The following is an 18,604-nucleotide window of genomic DNA, read 5'->3' as shown; positions in this document are numbered from 1 at the left end:
GAGATTTCAACAGGAAAATTAAATTCTATAGACTTTCAAAGGGGCAATAATGTTCAAACGAATTCTGGTTTTTTTATGTGTTCTACTGTTAAATGAAGGTACCTCTTTTTTCTATTTGAAGAAATTTTAGTCTGCTTTCATTTGGAGAAGAAGCTGAGGAGGAAGAAGTAGAAGTCAACAGAGTTAGTCAGGTATAATTTCAAGCTAACTACCTATATATTTCTGTGAATCTCTTTAATTTTCAGCATTGTGAAATTAATGGCCAGATTTGCTTATTGAAATTTTATTAGTAAACTGAATATAAACTGAGGCCCCAGACTATGGATTTAGATGAAATAAAGATAAATAAAAGAAATAATATATCTTGATGGTATATTAGCAAGTCTTACTAGTAGAAATTATACAGATCTAGACTTAAAGATTACTTATTCTTCCACTAAAACATAGTAAATTGTGCTTAATAGCAATTATTTCTCTGAAAGTTTGCAGATACACATCTTCAGCCAAAAGTAAAAAGATGAGGTTGTAGGGAGATTTGTATTGTTTATGTTGAATGCATTTGCCCTCCCTTAATGTCTTACCATAGCTTAGGTTTCTTCTAAGCTCCTAGCATTGTTCCGAGAAATTTAGGTGCTACTGTTGCCAGGAGTGCTTTTTATCAGTCTTGGCAGTCAGTTCAACTATTGAATGTATAGAGAGAATGATGGAGGAGGGTGGTTTCCAGATTAGTTGCCTTTAAGTTGCTTTTTGGGCTGCCTTTGAAAACTGTCTAGCAAATCGAATTAGTATAGGATATCACTGCCAGGCTATTAATAGAGATAAAATAACTGGTTCCTGCTTACTTTCAATACACTATTGAAAGTAAGTAAAGAAATTGAAAGTCCTGATTACAATTATAAGCACAAAATAATCTGGCACCCGGTATCCTGGAGGTTATTTTTCTTAAGTAAAATTCTCAATATATCTCTGTGCAATATAGGAGAAAGACTTTTTGATTCTTTCCTGCTTCTCTGAAATCCAGGGAGTTTCAAAGTCAAATGGTCATTTTGATAGTAGAAACAATACCAAGGTTAGATCTTCCTGCAGAATAAATCCATTTCTCCTTTGTAACAAATATAGGTAGCAGATCTTCATAGTTTTATTTGAATGAACATCTGCAATCAACACAATATATGTAATAATTAGGATATTGTTTAATGCTTTTGCATGAGTAGCAATGCTCTGTTTTTTTCATAGAGAAATTTGTGTTACAAAAGTGAAGACATTTTATCATAAACCCATCATTCCATTCTTTTTAAAAAAAATTTAGAGCATGAAAGGAAAAAGCAAAAGTAGTCATGATTTACTGAAAGATGATCCACACCTGAGTTCTGTTCCTGCCATTGACAGGTAAATAAACTCTGGCTAATTCAAAAGTAATTTTGTTAGTTTAGAAGTGTAGAATTTCTATTGTGATAAATATGTGAAATTTGGCCTACTTGTTACTGCATTACAAACCAACCTTTTTTCACTTATTTTAGTACTGCAGTTTTCAGAATTCCCAGTTAGCATGGCCAGTAGCCATGTTTGAATTACTCTTCACTTAGGGAGGGCTAGGATTAAGATTAGGAAAGACTGCCATACATTATTAGGCAATTGCCTATTTACCAAACATTTCTTGAGGATATCATGCAGCTTTGATTGCAACTCTTGAGTTAAGACGGCTCCTTCAAATATATATGATACTTATTTATGAAATAGTAATCAGATTGCCTTTGTTTCTACTGGAAAAACATTAATGAGTTAGGCTAAAGGGTACACTAGGTAAAAACCTGTAACCTAAACAAAAAAAATCATTTAGATTAATTTTATTTTAGAACATGCATTATGAAACAATTAACTTACATGTTGCATTTTCTTTCAGTGAAAAAGGAAATGAAAGTGATAATTCAGATAAGGTAAGACCTTTACATTTGCTATAATATTTATGGGGCTAATGTCTGTTACCACTATACACATCTGGTTATTGTCTCAGCTGCTGCTGAAACATTGGTAGTATTTAATTATCCTGTTAACAAAAAGGTTTCAATAGGGTAGGGAAATCTTCCCTACCTCATTAGTTCAGTTATATATTTCAGAGATTTGTGTTCTGCCAGTTCATCTTAGATATGAGGTGGCTTTTTGTGAGTAAACAATAAAACATATAATATCATTACAAATATAGTCCATCTTTTCAATACCAGGCCCAATTAACAGTTGTCACTCCCATCACCTCTTGTTTTGAAAGCTTTTTGAAAATGCACCATTTAAATGCTCTTCTGAAATGACCATACGGAGGGGATCTGATTTTGGAGAGTAAGTTGTTCCAAACTCATTCAACAGAGAAAGCTTGTCCATGGGGCCCTATGTTCTTCATATCTTGGATGCAGAAAAGTTTCTGCCCCGTGTCCTTCTCACCAGCATGTACTGGTTAATTAGATTCTGTATGGAACAAATATAGTCATCTCTGAGGTAATGAAAACCTGAATTTAAGTAATAATTGTCACCTTGAATTGTACCCAGAAGCCTCCTGGATTTGGAATCAGAAGGCTTTTGCACAGCAGTACCTCTGTCTTGTTCAGATTTATTATAAGTCTGTTCTATGCCATCCAGTTCTTCATAGCCTAGAGCAGGGATGTCAAACTTGCGTCATCAGGGTGGCATCACATGACATATCTGGACTTTTTTCCCCTTTGCTAAACCAGGCGTGGGTGTGGCCAGCGTGTGATGCATTGGGCCCGTGGGCCAGGAGTTTGACAGCCCTGGCCTAGAGGCACTTGGGTTACATCCTCAATTTGTTTAATCGTATCCAATCCCTCACTGATTTGCACTGAGATAATATTTATCCAGGATATTTTGTAATTGGCTTTTTCCTTTCTCAAACAACTTTGAGATCCCCAAAAGAAGATCAGGTAAGGGAAATGGTTCTCCAGAATAACTGGGTGAAAGGATGAATGAACTCTTGGTGGGTGAAAGCTAACTTTGATAATTCAACCAAGTGATTTGATGTCAACCATGTGATTTCTTAGATTCCAACAGTGTAAACACTTGATGGAGTAATATACTGTTGGATTTTCAGCCCAGGCTTAAAGCTGATAGCATGTAACGGCTATATTTATTCCTGCCACGCATCATTGTTCCTAGGTTCTAACTAACCATCCTTGGATTGTATAGCTGAACTATTTGTGTTAAAAGCTTCAGTATCATTCTGGTAGTAGTTGTCCTCTAAGGTGACCCATTTCATTTCCTGTCATGGAATGCAAGTTTGATGTCAGCCTTCCAAGATAGATAGACAGGAAACAGGACCAGCTGAACTAATTCTACTTTCTTGTAAACTTATATTAACAGACTCATGCAAATCGGATAGTACTAATCTCCCACCATCTCTTTTACAGCCTTATAAATTGGGGAAGTTCCTTTGTGACTTACGTTCTCAGTAGTTGTGCAGCTGTAGGCTATGCCCTCTTATCTGATCATTCCCTAGGCAGCACCGCTTCCCCCTCCCTCCCATGTGAGATGATTCCCACAAAGCATTACTGTGCTTCCACTTAGACATTGCTGTTTGAGACTAGAGGCCTTCCAGGACCAGGAATTTTAAGTTGCCAACAAAGATGTTTTCATTTTACATTTGGAGATAAAAAATATATTTGCATCACTTGTTTTTGTACTGAATAATGTCTGGTATTAAAATTTAAAATGCCCTTGGTAGGTGAATTTATATATATTTTACAGATGTGATAAGAATTGAAGGATATAAATAAATAAAATTCTAGTAAAAAATATAGAATACTTTATTTTAGCTTCTGAATGGAGATCAACGAGTAAATTCACTTGATTTCCTTGCTGTTTGAGAACCCACAAGCAAAGAAATGTAATTTCTTTTGGAAATGATAGCTCTTTGAATACAGAAATGCATCTTTCGAAGCTGAGAGTGTTGCAGTTACTACTTGCCCACAGCCTAATAACTGTGCAGGGAAGCTGTGCTGTGACATAGTTTTTAGAGGTCGCTTGTGACAGTGACACACAATGTCTTGAGCATTTTTATCAATTGTGCCAAAAACATATTCCATTTAGGTTCAAACCTAATTATTTGAGAGGAAAAAAGCCTTAAAAGGGTTCCCCATTTTTTATTTTTTGGGGACCTTTCATATCTCTATAAATAACTTGCTCTTTTAGAAATATGCTTTTCTAATACATAGGTCACGAGAAATAATCTTTTTTGGATTGAAACTGAGCAGTTCAGACATATAAACTAAAATGTGTGAATGTCTTAACAATCCTGCCCAGGAAGAAGAGGAGGGATATTGTGATGAAGATGATGGTCTTGATAATGAAGAAAAGAATCAGATGAAAAAACGAGTTATGCAGAAGTTAAAGAAAAATACTGATATACCTGTTAAAAAAATAACAGAAGGAGAGCAAAAGCAGAAGAGTAGCCGTAGGTGAGTAATGCATATCTTGAATTAATTGAGAGGGTAAGTTTCTAAAGGAAACTTTCAAATATGTTATAGTTGTCATTTTAAATAAAATGTTATAATGTATCTAAACTTTTCATAATTATTTTAAGAGGTCCATTTTGTCACCAACTATAAATTTAAAAATGTTTAAATAAATATTGAACGTAAAAATAAAGCATAGTCTTGTTCTATGTTATAACATTCAATAATGTGTTAGTTACAGTCTACTCAGCAATTGTCAGACATGGGAAATGGAAAAAACAATTTCAAGATAAAATCGAAACACTTGTGAATGGCATGTTCTCAAGAGATGGCTTTGGAAAAGCTGATTCAATTTTCTGTTAATTTCTGTGAATCAAAGCATGTGGCGAGTCATAGTACGAATAGAACTTCGGTGGAAGATTCTGCTAACATTTTGTCAAATGTCTGGTAGCTATCAAAAGTTTTAAAGTTAAATAATCAAATACAATTCTGAAAGTTAAATACATTATTGGAATATGTGAAGTAATATTGCTTTTATAGCAACTCTGATCTAATTTTTATATTCATTTGTAAAAATTGCTCATTTAGTGCTTTACATATGAGTCTTGTTTCTTGAGAATTGGGATTCTAATGAGACAGCGAAACTTGCTTTTTACCTAATAGAAGAGAATGCCAAAATAAATCATTAATATCTGATCATTTAATTTTATATACTGGTCTGCAAGGAAACAAACTTAATGGCTTTTTCTCCAGGAGGATGCTTTGGTTGCAATCTAGATTGAAGAGACTGGGCTTCCATGACTTTGGACTGGACTTTGATTAATCTTTACAAAATAAACAATTTCTTTTTAAATTCCTGTTTCAAATCCATCTCTTGGTATCCCTCTTATATGTGATGTCATAGAATTATAGCATTGGAAGGGAGCTTGAAAATCTTCTGGTCCAAACTCTTGCCCAAGGCAGAATTTCTCAATTCCATCTTGGACAAATCTTTGGTGGTCCAATCTTTTCTCCTCAATTAAGTGGTAGGATTCAATTTTTTCAACAACCTGTTCTGTGGGTGTGGCTTAGTTGGGGGTGTGGCTTGGTTGTCATGTGACTGGGTGGGCGTGGCTATGTGCATAGAGGGCTGAAAAAAATCATTTCTGACTGGTCCTCGCACTTTTGACCCGTCCTCGTACTTATGACCATCCTCACATTTATGCCTGTTGCGGCATTCTTAACAACCGTGTCAGTCATTTCACCACTACTTCTCTTCACCCCGGTGACAAGATAGGGCGCAAAACGTAAAATGTGAGGACAGTCGTAAGTTCAAGGACTGGTCAAAAGTATGAGGACCGGTCAAAAATAACTTTTTCAGCCTTCTGAGTAGTTCATATGCACATAGGGACTACCCAGAGGGCTGAAAAAAGTGATTTCTGATAGGTCTTCGCACTTTTGACCAGTCATCATGTATGCCCATTGCAGCATTCTTAATTAAATTAATTAAATAAAAATGACCCGCTGGAGCGGTCGGAGGCAGTCTGAGACGTGCATTTGGGCCAGCTGCAGGGCAAGGTGATACAACCGGGGTAGGTAGGCCGCTGCTGCCCAAGTGGGAGGCGGGTGCAGGCCTACAAGGTTGGCTGCAGGGTGAAGCGATCGGATGGGGTAGGTCAGGGGTCTGCAACTTTAAACACTCAACCTTAAACACATGTAAACACTTAAAAACAACCTTAAACCTGGGTGGGCATTGCCAACTCCATATCACTTACTCCCACCCAGGTTTTGTGGCTCCCAGTATTTTCTTTTAAACAGGTATCTCTGTGTGTCTCTTTCATCTCTCTCATCTCTTTCTTTCTCCGTCCCCCGTTCTCTCCTTCATCTCTCTTCCTCTCCATCTCTTTCTCTTCTTCCGCCCGGGTGGCGGTGGCAGCACACCTACCGCACCATCGGGTCGCCCCTCGGCTTGGAGGCGGCATCTTAAGCCTGCGCCCCACTGTGCATGCGTCCGCCTGGCTGCGCCTGCAGCTGGCTCTTATTGCTCTTACTGAGCTTTGCAATGGGGCAGACGGCGCTCCTCTTCCTCCTGGAGCCCATTACGATGCGGAGCTTCAGCTGCAGCCTGGGCAGCCAGTGTTCCAGGGTGGAGAAAAGTCGCGCGTCTCCCCCAGCGACTAGATGGGCTAGGGCAGGGGTGGGCAATTGTGGCTCTTTTACAACCTGTGGATTTCAACTCCCAGAATTCCTGAGACAGCCAAGCACAATTGCCCACCCCTGCCCTAGGGTAGGCTGACGCCGCGCGGGTGGGAGGCGGGGCGGTGCGAGCCAGCAATTTAACAAATGATTCGGCCAAACTGCCTAGAACTGGCAGAATCCCACCACTGGATCGCATGTTCAAAAAAAAATGTGGCAAAGATAATTTTGTTTCCTGTCGCACCCAGCTGTAAAGACCTAAAGTAAAATAGATTTTTCCAATCATAAAACAAATTATGTAGCTATTCATAAAATATACATTTAAAATGTGTGTGAAAAAAAATATTAGAACATGAAATTAGAATCTTCCTTTTTAAGTAATCACCTATTAAAGCTTTTAGTTGAATTGTTGACCTGTAGATGGAGCTCACGTGTCATGTATTTATAGACAGCCATTGGGTTCATTTTATAAAATTTGGTTTAATATAATTTAAATTATTTTTACTGATCGTTGATATAACAGTCTCAACCTTAAGGATATAACAGAGGCATGCTGATTATGAGCCACAGATGGCAGAATAAAGAATCAATCTTTTTTATGGTTTTCAGTATAAAAATTGTAAAGCTATACAGTCATTCTACAGAGGAAAATAAAATTCAGTAAACACATGATCATTAATTATGGCATAACCAAACTGTAATGATTAAAACTAATTAATAAGCTTTAGTTGAAAGATGAGAATTAGTTTTTAATTAAACCGAGAGCAGATTATTTAGAAGCTATTTTCATTTGCATGTCTCAGTAAAAGAAGCCTTTGAATAATTATTGTTACTTCTTTGTTCAGTATTTCCAAAAGTCACATTTTGAAATAAAAATGTTTAAAAATGTATACATATTTTTAGAACTTGATTGAAAATAGGAGGGAAAACTCCACTATAATGGTTTTACTTCATTTCCTCAAGATGACAAGCAGTAACATGCTTTCCAGTAATGCCTCTCTGTAATGGCATAAATTTTTGGTCCTTTCCACAAGAGAAACAGTGCATAAAGTGTTTTGTCTCATCTCACAGAATCCATCATACCAAATTCAGTGGAAGTTTATTTTTTTTTTTGATCAATTTAATTTGAAATGGCAGTCTTATGCACCAGCTATTCTTGGGGTAGCAGAGTCTATATGCTAACATGTCTTGTGTAAATCAGTATATTCTTTTATCTCTTCTCACTGCCCATTTTAGGGAGAAAAATGTTTGCTTTCCTATTTTTTTTTCTCATATCATGCATCATTTCATGTTTTTCTTTATTTGCCTTTTTGTAAGCTAAAAAGGCCTAATGTTTATAACCATTACCCACATGACTTTGATCACTTGTGCTGCTCCTTTCTGTACCTTTTTCATTTGTGGTATTCTTGTTGAGATGTATACACTATATTACATATTTTAAGAGTGGTTAGAATTTTTGTAGTGGGCAGCTAAGACAAAGTATTGTTTTGTTTGAACATCACAATGTTAGATCCTTTCTAATATGGATTTTATTTTTGTTGCAAAAATGAAGCTATGATTTTGTGATTAATTAAATTATATTTAATTTGCTGATGCTATATTTTGCAGAAAACTGAGCAAGCAAATGGTGCAGCTTTTTTATTTCTTTATTATTTGAATAAAATAATAGATTGTTGTATTCATACCCATTGCGTAGAAAACACACAAAGGGTAAAGCTTCTAGCAAAAATCTTCCTACAGCAAAATTCATTATTTTTGCTTGTATTTCTTAACGTTTTGCAACATAGTGTAAATCCAACTTTCTAACTACATATTAAAACAAAAAACAATAGGTAATTTATGTGTTATATTTCATATTTTCAAATTAAAATCCTTCCGCAGCAGTTTACAGCAAAATTTAAACACTATAAAATTAACATGTTATTTCAAAATGTTAAAGATTTAAGTATGCCAAGATAGAATATAAAACAAGCATATCTTTAATGAAACAATTTTGTAAGGAAAAATCTTTTGCTTAAATTTTCATAGTTCGAATATTGTTGGATTCATCCTTTGTTTTGAATAATCAATACATTTTAGAGATTAGAAGCAAAGTTCATTTTTTTTATTTGATGTAATTAGATTTTGGGCAAAAATGTAGACCAAAGGCAGCTCTTCCCATGTTACCCTTCAACATTTAACAATTCTCATGAGATGCTGGTACATAATATTCTAAAATATGAATTTATATCTATCTATCTATCTATCTATCTATCTATCTATCTATCTATCTATCTATCTATCAATCAAATTTTTATACTGTGATTCTCATTTAAGTAATCCTAAACTTCTTTAGGTGGTGGAATAAGCAAAAGCACTATATTAGCACTTACGTTACTTCAATCCTTTTCTCATAATTCTAGGCCATACAAGATTTAACACTTAAATATCGTTTTTTTCCACATTAATGCCTGTCCAAATCACCCAAGGCCTCGATTGACTACATCAAATGCTTTGGTTGTAGCATAGATATTCTGAGACAATCTACTTGAAAATGTCCCTGATTAGGGTTTCTAGTTTAAGAAATTCTTCTTCATCTCAGTATCTTCATTTGCTTGTCATCTGAAAATGGTATACTTTTTATCAAAGTGTAGTGGGAAAGTGCTTGGGGTTGAACTTTTAGGTAGTTTTGTATGCAAATGAGACCTGTAAAGTTACTTGACTTTATTACCCATCTCCCTTTTTTACAATGAATTGTCAGATCTTGATTTCAGTCAGCATTTTAATTCACATCAAGCAGAGCAGCTTTGGTCTGAGCTCTCCATCACATAATAAAGTCATATTTACTACCATAGTCAGTAATCTGTTTCAGGGTTTTGATTTATACATGCCATAAACCTTCAAATGAGGTGCTTAATAATTTATCAGTATATATAAAACATCTCTTTTTGGACTGTTAAAACAGTCATTTCTTTTTTCCAGGATTGAATGGTTTCTGAAGGAGTAATACAAATCTGTAAAAGAACACAGCTACTTTAATGTTTAAAAAGTCGTCCTATTTATGTACTCAAAGCACCTTTTTGGAAAGTATTGCACAGCCATATCAGTTGTACTTGTGTTTCTACAGAACAGTTTGTTGTGGAAAACTTCTTAAACAAATTAAGTGATTTATATATTTAAACATATGTGTTGATGAGTTAAGAATAAGTTGATTAATTTGAAAAGCAGCTGTTGTGTACTTGATTTGCTGGATATGTCTGCCAGGATATGCTATTGCCAAAATCAAAAGATCCCTAAACATATGTGTTTCAGAATATGGTTTGAATTCAATAAAATGAGTTCAATTCCAGGCATATGTCTTAATATTTTTTTATGTATGCTTCTTTGAGTTCAGTAGAAACAAGACATGGATGTGCTTTTACAAAATATATAACTGGCTTATTTTGTTTGATGCCCATTTTTCCCCTGGGTCTTGGTTATTTATAGGTGAGTTAATTTCTAGGCAATTTCTTGCTGGAATATCCTTTTATTTCCAACTCTTTAGTGACTGATAACAGGGCCTCAGTAATTCTTGCTTTATTATCTCCTACAGTTTTCCTGTCCTGATTTGTTTGCCTAGACTTTATGCCTCTTATTGCAGTCTTTAGATCTTTAAATAAAGCAAAACAAACAGAATTGTAGCATAATAGAGAAGTTCCATTTACACTGACCTATACTATTGCAGGACATTCTAAGGGGAAGAAATCATCATTCACCATAATCGCTGACCCATGAAAAGCAATCTTTTGATACATTTTCATACATTTTACTAAGCCATGAAACATGTTTCAAATAACAGTTATGAAATGGCTGTTTCTTCTAATGATTAATCTTTTTTTTTTTACCCAATGTTCTATATTGTTTGGAGTGAAATCCCTGTACAGGAATTTCAGAGAGAAAATATTCTGCAGATATGTCTTGTTGATAGCTAAACTCACTCAGGCTGTAATTGATATAAACAAATGTATGAGCAATTTGCCCATTGAGTTTAAACAATTCAAACAGATGAACGAAATGGGCTATGGAGATTTATACTGTGTACTCCAATATTATTTAGATATGTTGTACTTTTGGAAAATAAATAGAGAAGTATTGAAATACAACTAGCCTTTGTAAACTGCAAAGATTAGAAGGTGTTAAGAGATTGGTTAGTGAACTATAAGTATCTGGAGTTAAAGGTCCTTTTGTCTTCAAGTGATCACACAATTTCCAAGTTTGAAAATTGATTTCTCAGTGCAATGTACTATAATATCTAGAAAAGAAATGCTGTAATGCACAAGAGAATTTTGGTGCCCCATATATAGAAGGACTGGTAGGAAGAAAAAGAAAAGAAAAAAAAAAAGGCACCAAGCTAGAAAACAGTAGGCTGAATTCTAAGCTTTAGGTAATTCTAAGCTTTAGGTAATTCTAAGCTTTAGGTAATTCTAAGCTTTAGGTATGAAAGCTGCCTGAGTGATTTTGGGCCAGTTACTCGTTCTCAGGTCAACTCACCTCACCCAGTTGTTGTGGAGAAAATAGAAGGAAGAAGGAACATCAGGTATGTTCAATTCAATGAATACTTTTATTTAAAAAAACCTTGGTTGTTATATAAAAGGTTTTATCATATTGCCCAATTCCACTATTAATTTCCACATTCCAAAATGACATTAATTAATGTCATTTTCATCTCAAAACATTTGATAAAGCGTAAATGCACACAAAAACAGGACAACCCTATATGTTTAATCTGTAGGATTATCATCCCACTTCGTTTGGTTTAAGTTTGGGAATATTTTATCAAATTCATGTTTGTGGGCTGATTACATTTACAAAACAGGACAGTGTTTTGTTTTTTTTTTTTCACTGTGTATAATGTCACTAATTATGTTTTTGAGATGTTTATTATTTCAAAATCTGAGCTAGGTTCTTAATGCTACAACAATATGTGATACTTTTCTTAGATCTATAGTAGGCTGATTAGTAATTTTAAAAAAATTGATTGACATTTGATCATAAACTCATTTTGGAATAGTTGTCCTTTCAAACACAAGCTTTGGGAGGGACAAAGATGGGGAGAAGAGCAAGGAAGGGGATAGCCAATCAATAACCCTGATGATCAATGGGTTGATAGATACTACCAGCGGATTGCTTTCACATCCACTGCCATAAATTCGTATATACCATAATCCTATGCACATAATAATGAATTAATTCTATTACCCTTTCAATATATAAAAGGGAAGCTAGGTGCATCCTCATTAATTAGTGCCCAGTCTTCTCTCAGTAATTGGCAAATTATATGTCAAATTTGTACATTATAAAATGCTGGATTGTTGTACTCTGAGAATATCAGAGTCTGAGCAGACCAGTTTCAAGCCTGAATACTGTATGATGAATCAGTGCATAACTTTGTACCATGCAGCAGATAAATATACTCTCCCAAATGGATCCCTGTAAGTTGTGACTTTTGACTCTATACCCCGAGATAAACTCTTAGGGGAAATTAGCAGGCTCAACAGTTGATCATCATCTCCTCAAATTAATCATATAATTCAAAGCACTATTGCATAGTTCAAAGAAAATAGCAATGGGGACTTAGCAGACCTTTTTCCCATGTGTAAATGAGTGAAGAACTGGTGCACAGTTGCCCCAGTGCATAGTTCCCCCTATTATATTAACAATATTGTTGAGTATTTTGCTACATAGACTTTCAGCTATGATCTCTTGCTCATTGCCCCATATCTTTTCTTGTATATGCAAATGCTGCATATACAGCATTTGATTCTCTATTGAATTATCTATTATTTATTTATTTATTTATTTATTTATTTATTTATTTATTTATTTATTCAAATTTCTATACCGCCCTTCTCCTTTCGGACTCAGGGCGGTGAACAGCCAAGATAAAAACATCTATACAAAACATCACAGTTAAAAGATAAAGTTAAAATAATTTATAAATTTGGCCCATAATTTAAAACTTGTCAATTAAAATCAATATTAAAATTTTAAAACTAACCCTAAAATCAAGACAGACCGGCTAACTGGAAAAAATGAGTTTTTAGGGCCTGACGAAAAATCCGAAGGTCGGAGATCACTCGTATCTCTGGGGGTAGATTGTTCCATAGGGTAGGTGCCACCACAGAGAAGGCTCTCTTCCTGGGGGTCGTCAGCCGGCATTGTCTGGCGGACGGCACCCTGAGGAGGCCCTCTCTGTGGGAGCGAACCGGCCGGTGGGAGGCTATTGGTGGCAGAAGGCGGTCCCGTAAGTACCCTGGCCCTAAGCCATGGAGCGCTTTAAAGGTGATCACCAACACCTTGAAGCGCACCCGGAAGTCCACCGGAAGCCAATGCAGCTCGCGCAGGAGAGGAGTCACATGGGAGCGCCCCGTCGCTCCCATAATCCCCCGCGCAGCCGCATTCTGCACCAGTTGGAGCCTCCGGGTGTACCCCAAGGGGAGCCCCATGTAGAGAGCGTTACAATAGTCCAGACGAGAAGTGACGAGTGCTTGAGTGACCGTGCGTAGGGAGTCCCGGTCCAGAAAGGGGCGCAACTGGCGTATCAGGCGAACCTGACAAAAAGCCCCCCTGGCCACGGCTGTCATATGCCCTTCTAAAGACAGCCGCGCATCCAGGAGGACACCCAAGTTGCGGGCCCTCTCCGTGGGGGCCAATGATTCGCCCCCAATAACCAGTGATGGCGTCAGCTGGCTATACCGGGACGCCGGCAGCCACAGCCACTCGGTCTTGGAAGGGTTGAGTCGAAGCCTGTTTCCCCATTACCCTCTAATGCTGAACTGTGTAGTTGCCTTAGTGAGCTATCATCCTATTGCAATAGAAAATACCTTGAAATAAATTATTAAAAACACACAAAAGTTTGGGTATTTTTTAGAAAGCGTCCCAATCCCTCAACTAGGGGATGATTAATGGAAAAATGATCAGGTAGGTAAAAGCTTTCAAATAATTAAGCATTTATTTTCAAGTATTACCTGCTGGAGAAATCAAGTCAGGGAATTATCTATAAAGGCCCAAGAAGCATCTCCAGCTATTACCAAATTTACAACTTGGCAGGGGAATTATTTTGTCTCGGCTGCCATTAAATTATTCAAGGTCAAAGTTTTTGGCTATGTTACATTGTAGAACTGAATTTGCATCTCTAAGAACAAGTCAACCTTGAATTCCATACTCTAAATTTTTAATAACAATAGTATGCATCCTGCATTCAGTGTCTAGGGTTATAACATTATTAGAATTGGGCTGCATTTTTTGAAGATCACACAAGATTATGCTGTTTAAGGTCTTGGGCAGGGCAACTCCTTTGGGAGGGGGTTCTTTGGTTCATCTTATCCCGAACAAAAGATTTGAATCCAATCAGTGAAGACAAATTGACCAAGGTCTAGTGTAGTTTGTCAAAATCAGCCTAACTTATCCTAAGCCCCAATAATTCTTTAGCAGAATTTAAGCAAGGTCTCGGACTTAGACATTCAGGTGGATATTGGTAACTTTTTCTATTGTTATTATAGTAGAATTAAATAACCTCCCCCCCTTTTGGGGGGATTCTCCCTAATTATTTTTTTCAAGATCATGCATGCTCTGCCCCTAAGAGACTTTTTGTGCGACCCAAGTCGACGCCTTATCAATCAGTGTGACTGGAAGATTTTATAATCTTCCATATGAAAATCATACTTGTATATGTTCATGCATAGAGGTTGTATCTCATATTGTCTTATTACAATGCCCACTATGTTTACATTGGCAATCAGAATTCATAACCCAAATTATTAGGAAATTTTAATTTCCCTCATGATGATGAAATCATTGTTTTTCTTTTAAATTACTAATTTTTAGGTGTGTGAAGGGCAATGGCGAAATTTCTATCTGTAGCATTAGGCTATAGAAATCGACTGGTGTCTCCCTCACTGGTATTATTGACTTGGTTTCACATTATTTTTAATTACATTTTTAATTGCATTTTAATTACATATGCTTTAATGGATGTTGGTTTGGAACAATAAAGCAATAAATTAAATTAATTGTTTGTGGTGAGTGCTTGGCTCAATCTAATATAATCCTAGATTGATGCTTGTTGCTCTTTGTACAAACTGAATGTTGCTTTCGTAAATACACAGACTAGGTTTTAAATTATAATCTCCCACAGTAGATACTCTTCAATAGAGGAATAAACTGGCTAGAATCTCTCTTTTTTTTGAGACTTTGAAAAAGGTGCATAGATATCTATTATAAATACTTTAGTTAGAGGATGTCCATGATTGAGAAGATCAAGTAGGTTCTTTCCTATTGTAATTCAAATAACATAAATATTGAGTCTATGGTTTATACTTGATTTATTTGTTTAATTTGTATTCCTTCTTTATTGTTTTTACAAATAACTCAAAACAATGAATATATTCTCCACATACCCTTCTCCTATTTTCCTCACCCAGCTGACTTTCATGGCTAAGATGGGACTTGGAACTCAAGGTCTCCCATTTTCTAGTTTGGTGTCTTAATTACTATAACAGTCATATTTTTAAGTCTGGTATAGTAGTTTTAACTATGTCAAATAGTGGATTCTCTGATAGCCTTTACAGGTTGGTTTACTGCTATAAAGGGTTAGTCTTGAGGCTTTTCCAGTTATCTCCTGGGATATTGTTTTAAGTATTTGGCTATTTACTTGCTTGTCCAGTATCCAGTAGGTGGTGAGAGAAGCAGTGTTGACACAGTGCCAAGGGCTGATACTCTATTAAATGGACACAAAAGTTCTCAAGAAAACATCTCAATCCAATAGCTGCAGCTGCAATTAAATGCCATAAAATGTTTGCACTATCCTGTTTTGTAAGCATGCTGCAGATTTTTAGAGATTTGAGAAAATTAAACTGGATTTAAGAATTGTTTTAAGCCATTGTTTGCTTAAGTATGATTTATTGAATAGACAAGCTGGTTGGCTCATTCATCATACTAAGCTAAAATGAAACAAGCAACAGTATGGCTCAGTGTAACATGTGACCTGAGTCTTATCCCTTGAGTAAGGTGCTTCATACAAGACAATCTCTAACATAGCTGTTATTTTGATGTTGGAAATTCCTGAAGCAAATCACAGAATAAACATATGCAAACATATGTCACTTAGTTGTTCAAGAAATTTATGGCTAGCTATAAATTCTCTGTCTGGAACACTGAAATATCGGTTAGTTGCAAGTTACTGCATATAGAGATGTTTCTTAAATGTACATAACTTCTGCAGGCAAACAATTTGTGTGACAGTAATGTCATTTTTTCCTAGATGCTCCAATCCCTACTGCATAATATATTTAATTTCAATGTTTCTAACTTTATTCAAAGTATCATAATGAAAAACCTATTTATTCTATTACAGGAGTTCTTAGAAGTCTATTGTCGCTTACAGTTATGACTAATTTTGTTTGCATGTAGACATTTGTCTTTAGTTATCAGTGTGGGAACACATGAAAAGTAACAAACTTTCTGAAAAGTAACAAACATCTGAAAAGCATTGTCAAATATGATTTTATGTATTTTTACTAGAAATAGAGGACTGCTATGCTCAGTTGAGCAAGAACAAACCACTTCTAAATTTTATATATAATGAAATCATACGTAATGACAGTTTTGCTGAAGCATGTGTCTCCTTCTGAAAACAAAGTATTTAGCATCAGCTGTAGTCAAAGTCATTATAATAATAATGATGCTATTTCTATGTGTCTTAAAACCCAGAAATCTTGATCGGCCTATATAATTGCTTGTACAGTACACTTCTTTATGGTGCTATTTTTTCTTAGCAAGTGGGCAAAGTAGCTTAAAATAGAAATAAAAATATTTTTTTGTAAATTCATATTCTCATATAGTGCAAAACACAATGGTAACGTTATTATGTAAAGCTATTGTTATTGCTCATTGCTTATTTAATCAAGCCAGGCTCTATGGAATATGTCATAAAGAAACAGCTCAGTAATTTAAGACGGGAAAAACTGAAACAAACTGAACATCAAAAACAATAACTGCAAAAGCGTTTTATATTTTATATATAAAATTTATATTTGTATTTTATATTCTATTATTTCATATTTAATTTCAAAATGGGACATTGACTAATATTTTTCTGAGAAAGAAGAACCTTCCTTAGATTATGAATATTTGAAGAATATTTTGCATCTTTAAATAATTTTCTCTGGGGTGTTTCTTGATCATTTAGAATACTGTATATGTCATTCCTCAGAGGATGATATATTTTGACTTAACCGTTCTTGTTACATTGTATGTGCTTTAGCTGCAAGATAATCTGGAAGCTACTTGTTATTTGAAATTCATGGTAACATGTAATCAAATGTTAAACTTTACATTGTGTGAATCTAAGCCATTGAGAAGACTAAGACTTACTCTGAACTAAACTGTTGGTTTTTTTCCCCCTTTTGTTATTGGAAGTGGTTCTGTTCTGGGACATGTTTCCTCTGCATCCTTCAGAATCAATTATTTATTTATTTATTTATTTATTTATTTTATTAAATTTGTATACCGCCCTTCTCCTGCTGGACTCAGGGCGGTGCATAGCCAAAATAAAAAACATCCCAATACAAAATTTAAAATTTGTTAAAAGAATTACACACTTTGGCCCAAATTAGCTGCAGCCAGGGGCTAAAGGCCATATTGTTTTGTAGTCACTGTACAAATACAGGCCTGTGGGATAATCCCAGTTAAGCACTAACAAATAAAATGGACAAAAGAAAAGGGAGGAAAGATTAGCATACAACTAAAGTAAATAAAAAGAAAGGATGGTTAAGTAGTTAAGTTCCAGGTTCCCTGAAACACATTCTATCCCTCTTTTTCTTTTTTAAAATTTTCTCAGTGGTTCAAAATTGTCTTTCTGTATTTTATTTTCAGTCGAGGTCAATTGAACAACAACAATTCAATTTCTAAATATCCTTGGGAGATTAAAAAGTAGTGCTGAATATTGAAATGCAGGGTGCTATAACTGAACAATCTATGTTTTGGTCACCATTCACTTCACCAATTCTATTAACTAACAAAGGATAGCTATTGATCTTTTATAGCTGAGTTTAAAGTGTGCAAATAGTTCTGTGTATCTAATAGTGTTTAGGACATGCATTTATTCATTCATCGGATTTGTAGGTTGACCCATTCTGTTACTACTTTGATCAGCTTACAGAATACAATAATAAAAGATTAAATGCAAATAATTCGTGGAAAAACAACCATTCAAAAACCCAACATCACACAAAGAGTCCATCACTGGATCCAGGGCCTGGAATAGAGCTCTTCTTGAATAAGCAATTCTATATGCTGTGGGAAGTTAAAAAAAATAGGAGGAGGCAGTGGCACTTTTTTTCCACATTGTTGAGAAGAAGAAAAAAACCTATGTGGATCTCTCCATGAAGTCTCCAGGGCTAATATTAGACTCAAAGGGCACTTTATTATGTTGTATAAAGCATCTTTTTAAAAGAGGAAGTTTTCCCAAGTGATTGATTTAATGAGGAGCCCTTCTGTTTGTGGAATAACAACATATGGATGAGTTCTACTGAATCAAGACCAATATTTTGCTAGTAACTACCAGAATTTCCTGGAGGTGTAAGGCAGTAATATTTTCCAGCAAACACAGATTTCATGACTAGTAGCCAGTGATAAATCTAACCTTAGGAAATTGTTAAATCGAATTTTAAAGTTAGTTACTGTAAATACTGACTATCACAACATCTAATTAATACATTCTGTAAAGATGTGTTTTTTTACCCAACCGATTTTGTTTGCTGACTCAAAGATCTATATTCAGAGAAATGGAGAAAAACTTATTTCCATCCCATGTATCTTTTTTGTAAATCTCTTATATATTCTCCTTATAAACTGTCTTTTTACCTTTTCAAAAAGCACCACGATGATTACTGTTTTGAATTGAGTATCCAGAACTGTATGCATTCCAAATGGGATTCCCGTATGGGTTTGTA

General features: G+C 35.3%; 1 protein-coding gene across 2 annotated transcripts in view; it reads left to right on the top strand.

Annotated features, from left to right (window-relative positions):
• CWC27 (CWC27 spliceosome associated cyclophilin) overlaps window positions 1-18,604 on the top strand; it is a 104,983-nt gene that overhangs the window by 12,391 nt on the left and 73,988 nt on the right. For both annotated transcript variants that reach the window (XM_070935859.1, XM_070935858.1), the window contains exons 7-10: window positions 122-191; window positions 1,310-1,389; window positions 1,904-1,937; window positions 4,306-4,460. In XM_070935859.1, coding sequence (XP_070791960.1) covers window positions 122-191; window positions 1,310-1,389; window positions 1,904-1,937; window positions 4,306-4,460 — 339 coding nt within the window. The remainder of the gene's footprint in view (window positions 1-121; window positions 192-1,309; window positions 1,390-1,903; window positions 1,938-4,305; window positions 4,461-18,604) is intronic.

This window comes from Pituophis catenifer, unplaced genomic scaffold, assembly GCF_029215685.1.
Source record: "Pituophis catenifer annectens isolate HBS135680 unplaced genomic scaffold, rPitCat1.0.hap2 SCAF_2, whole genome shotgun sequence".
Classification (NCBI taxonomy): domain Eukaryota; kingdom Metazoa; phylum Chordata; class Lepidosauria; order Squamata; family Colubridae; genus Pituophis; species Pituophis catenifer.
This window is presented reverse-complemented; position numbering and strand designations above follow the sequence as displayed.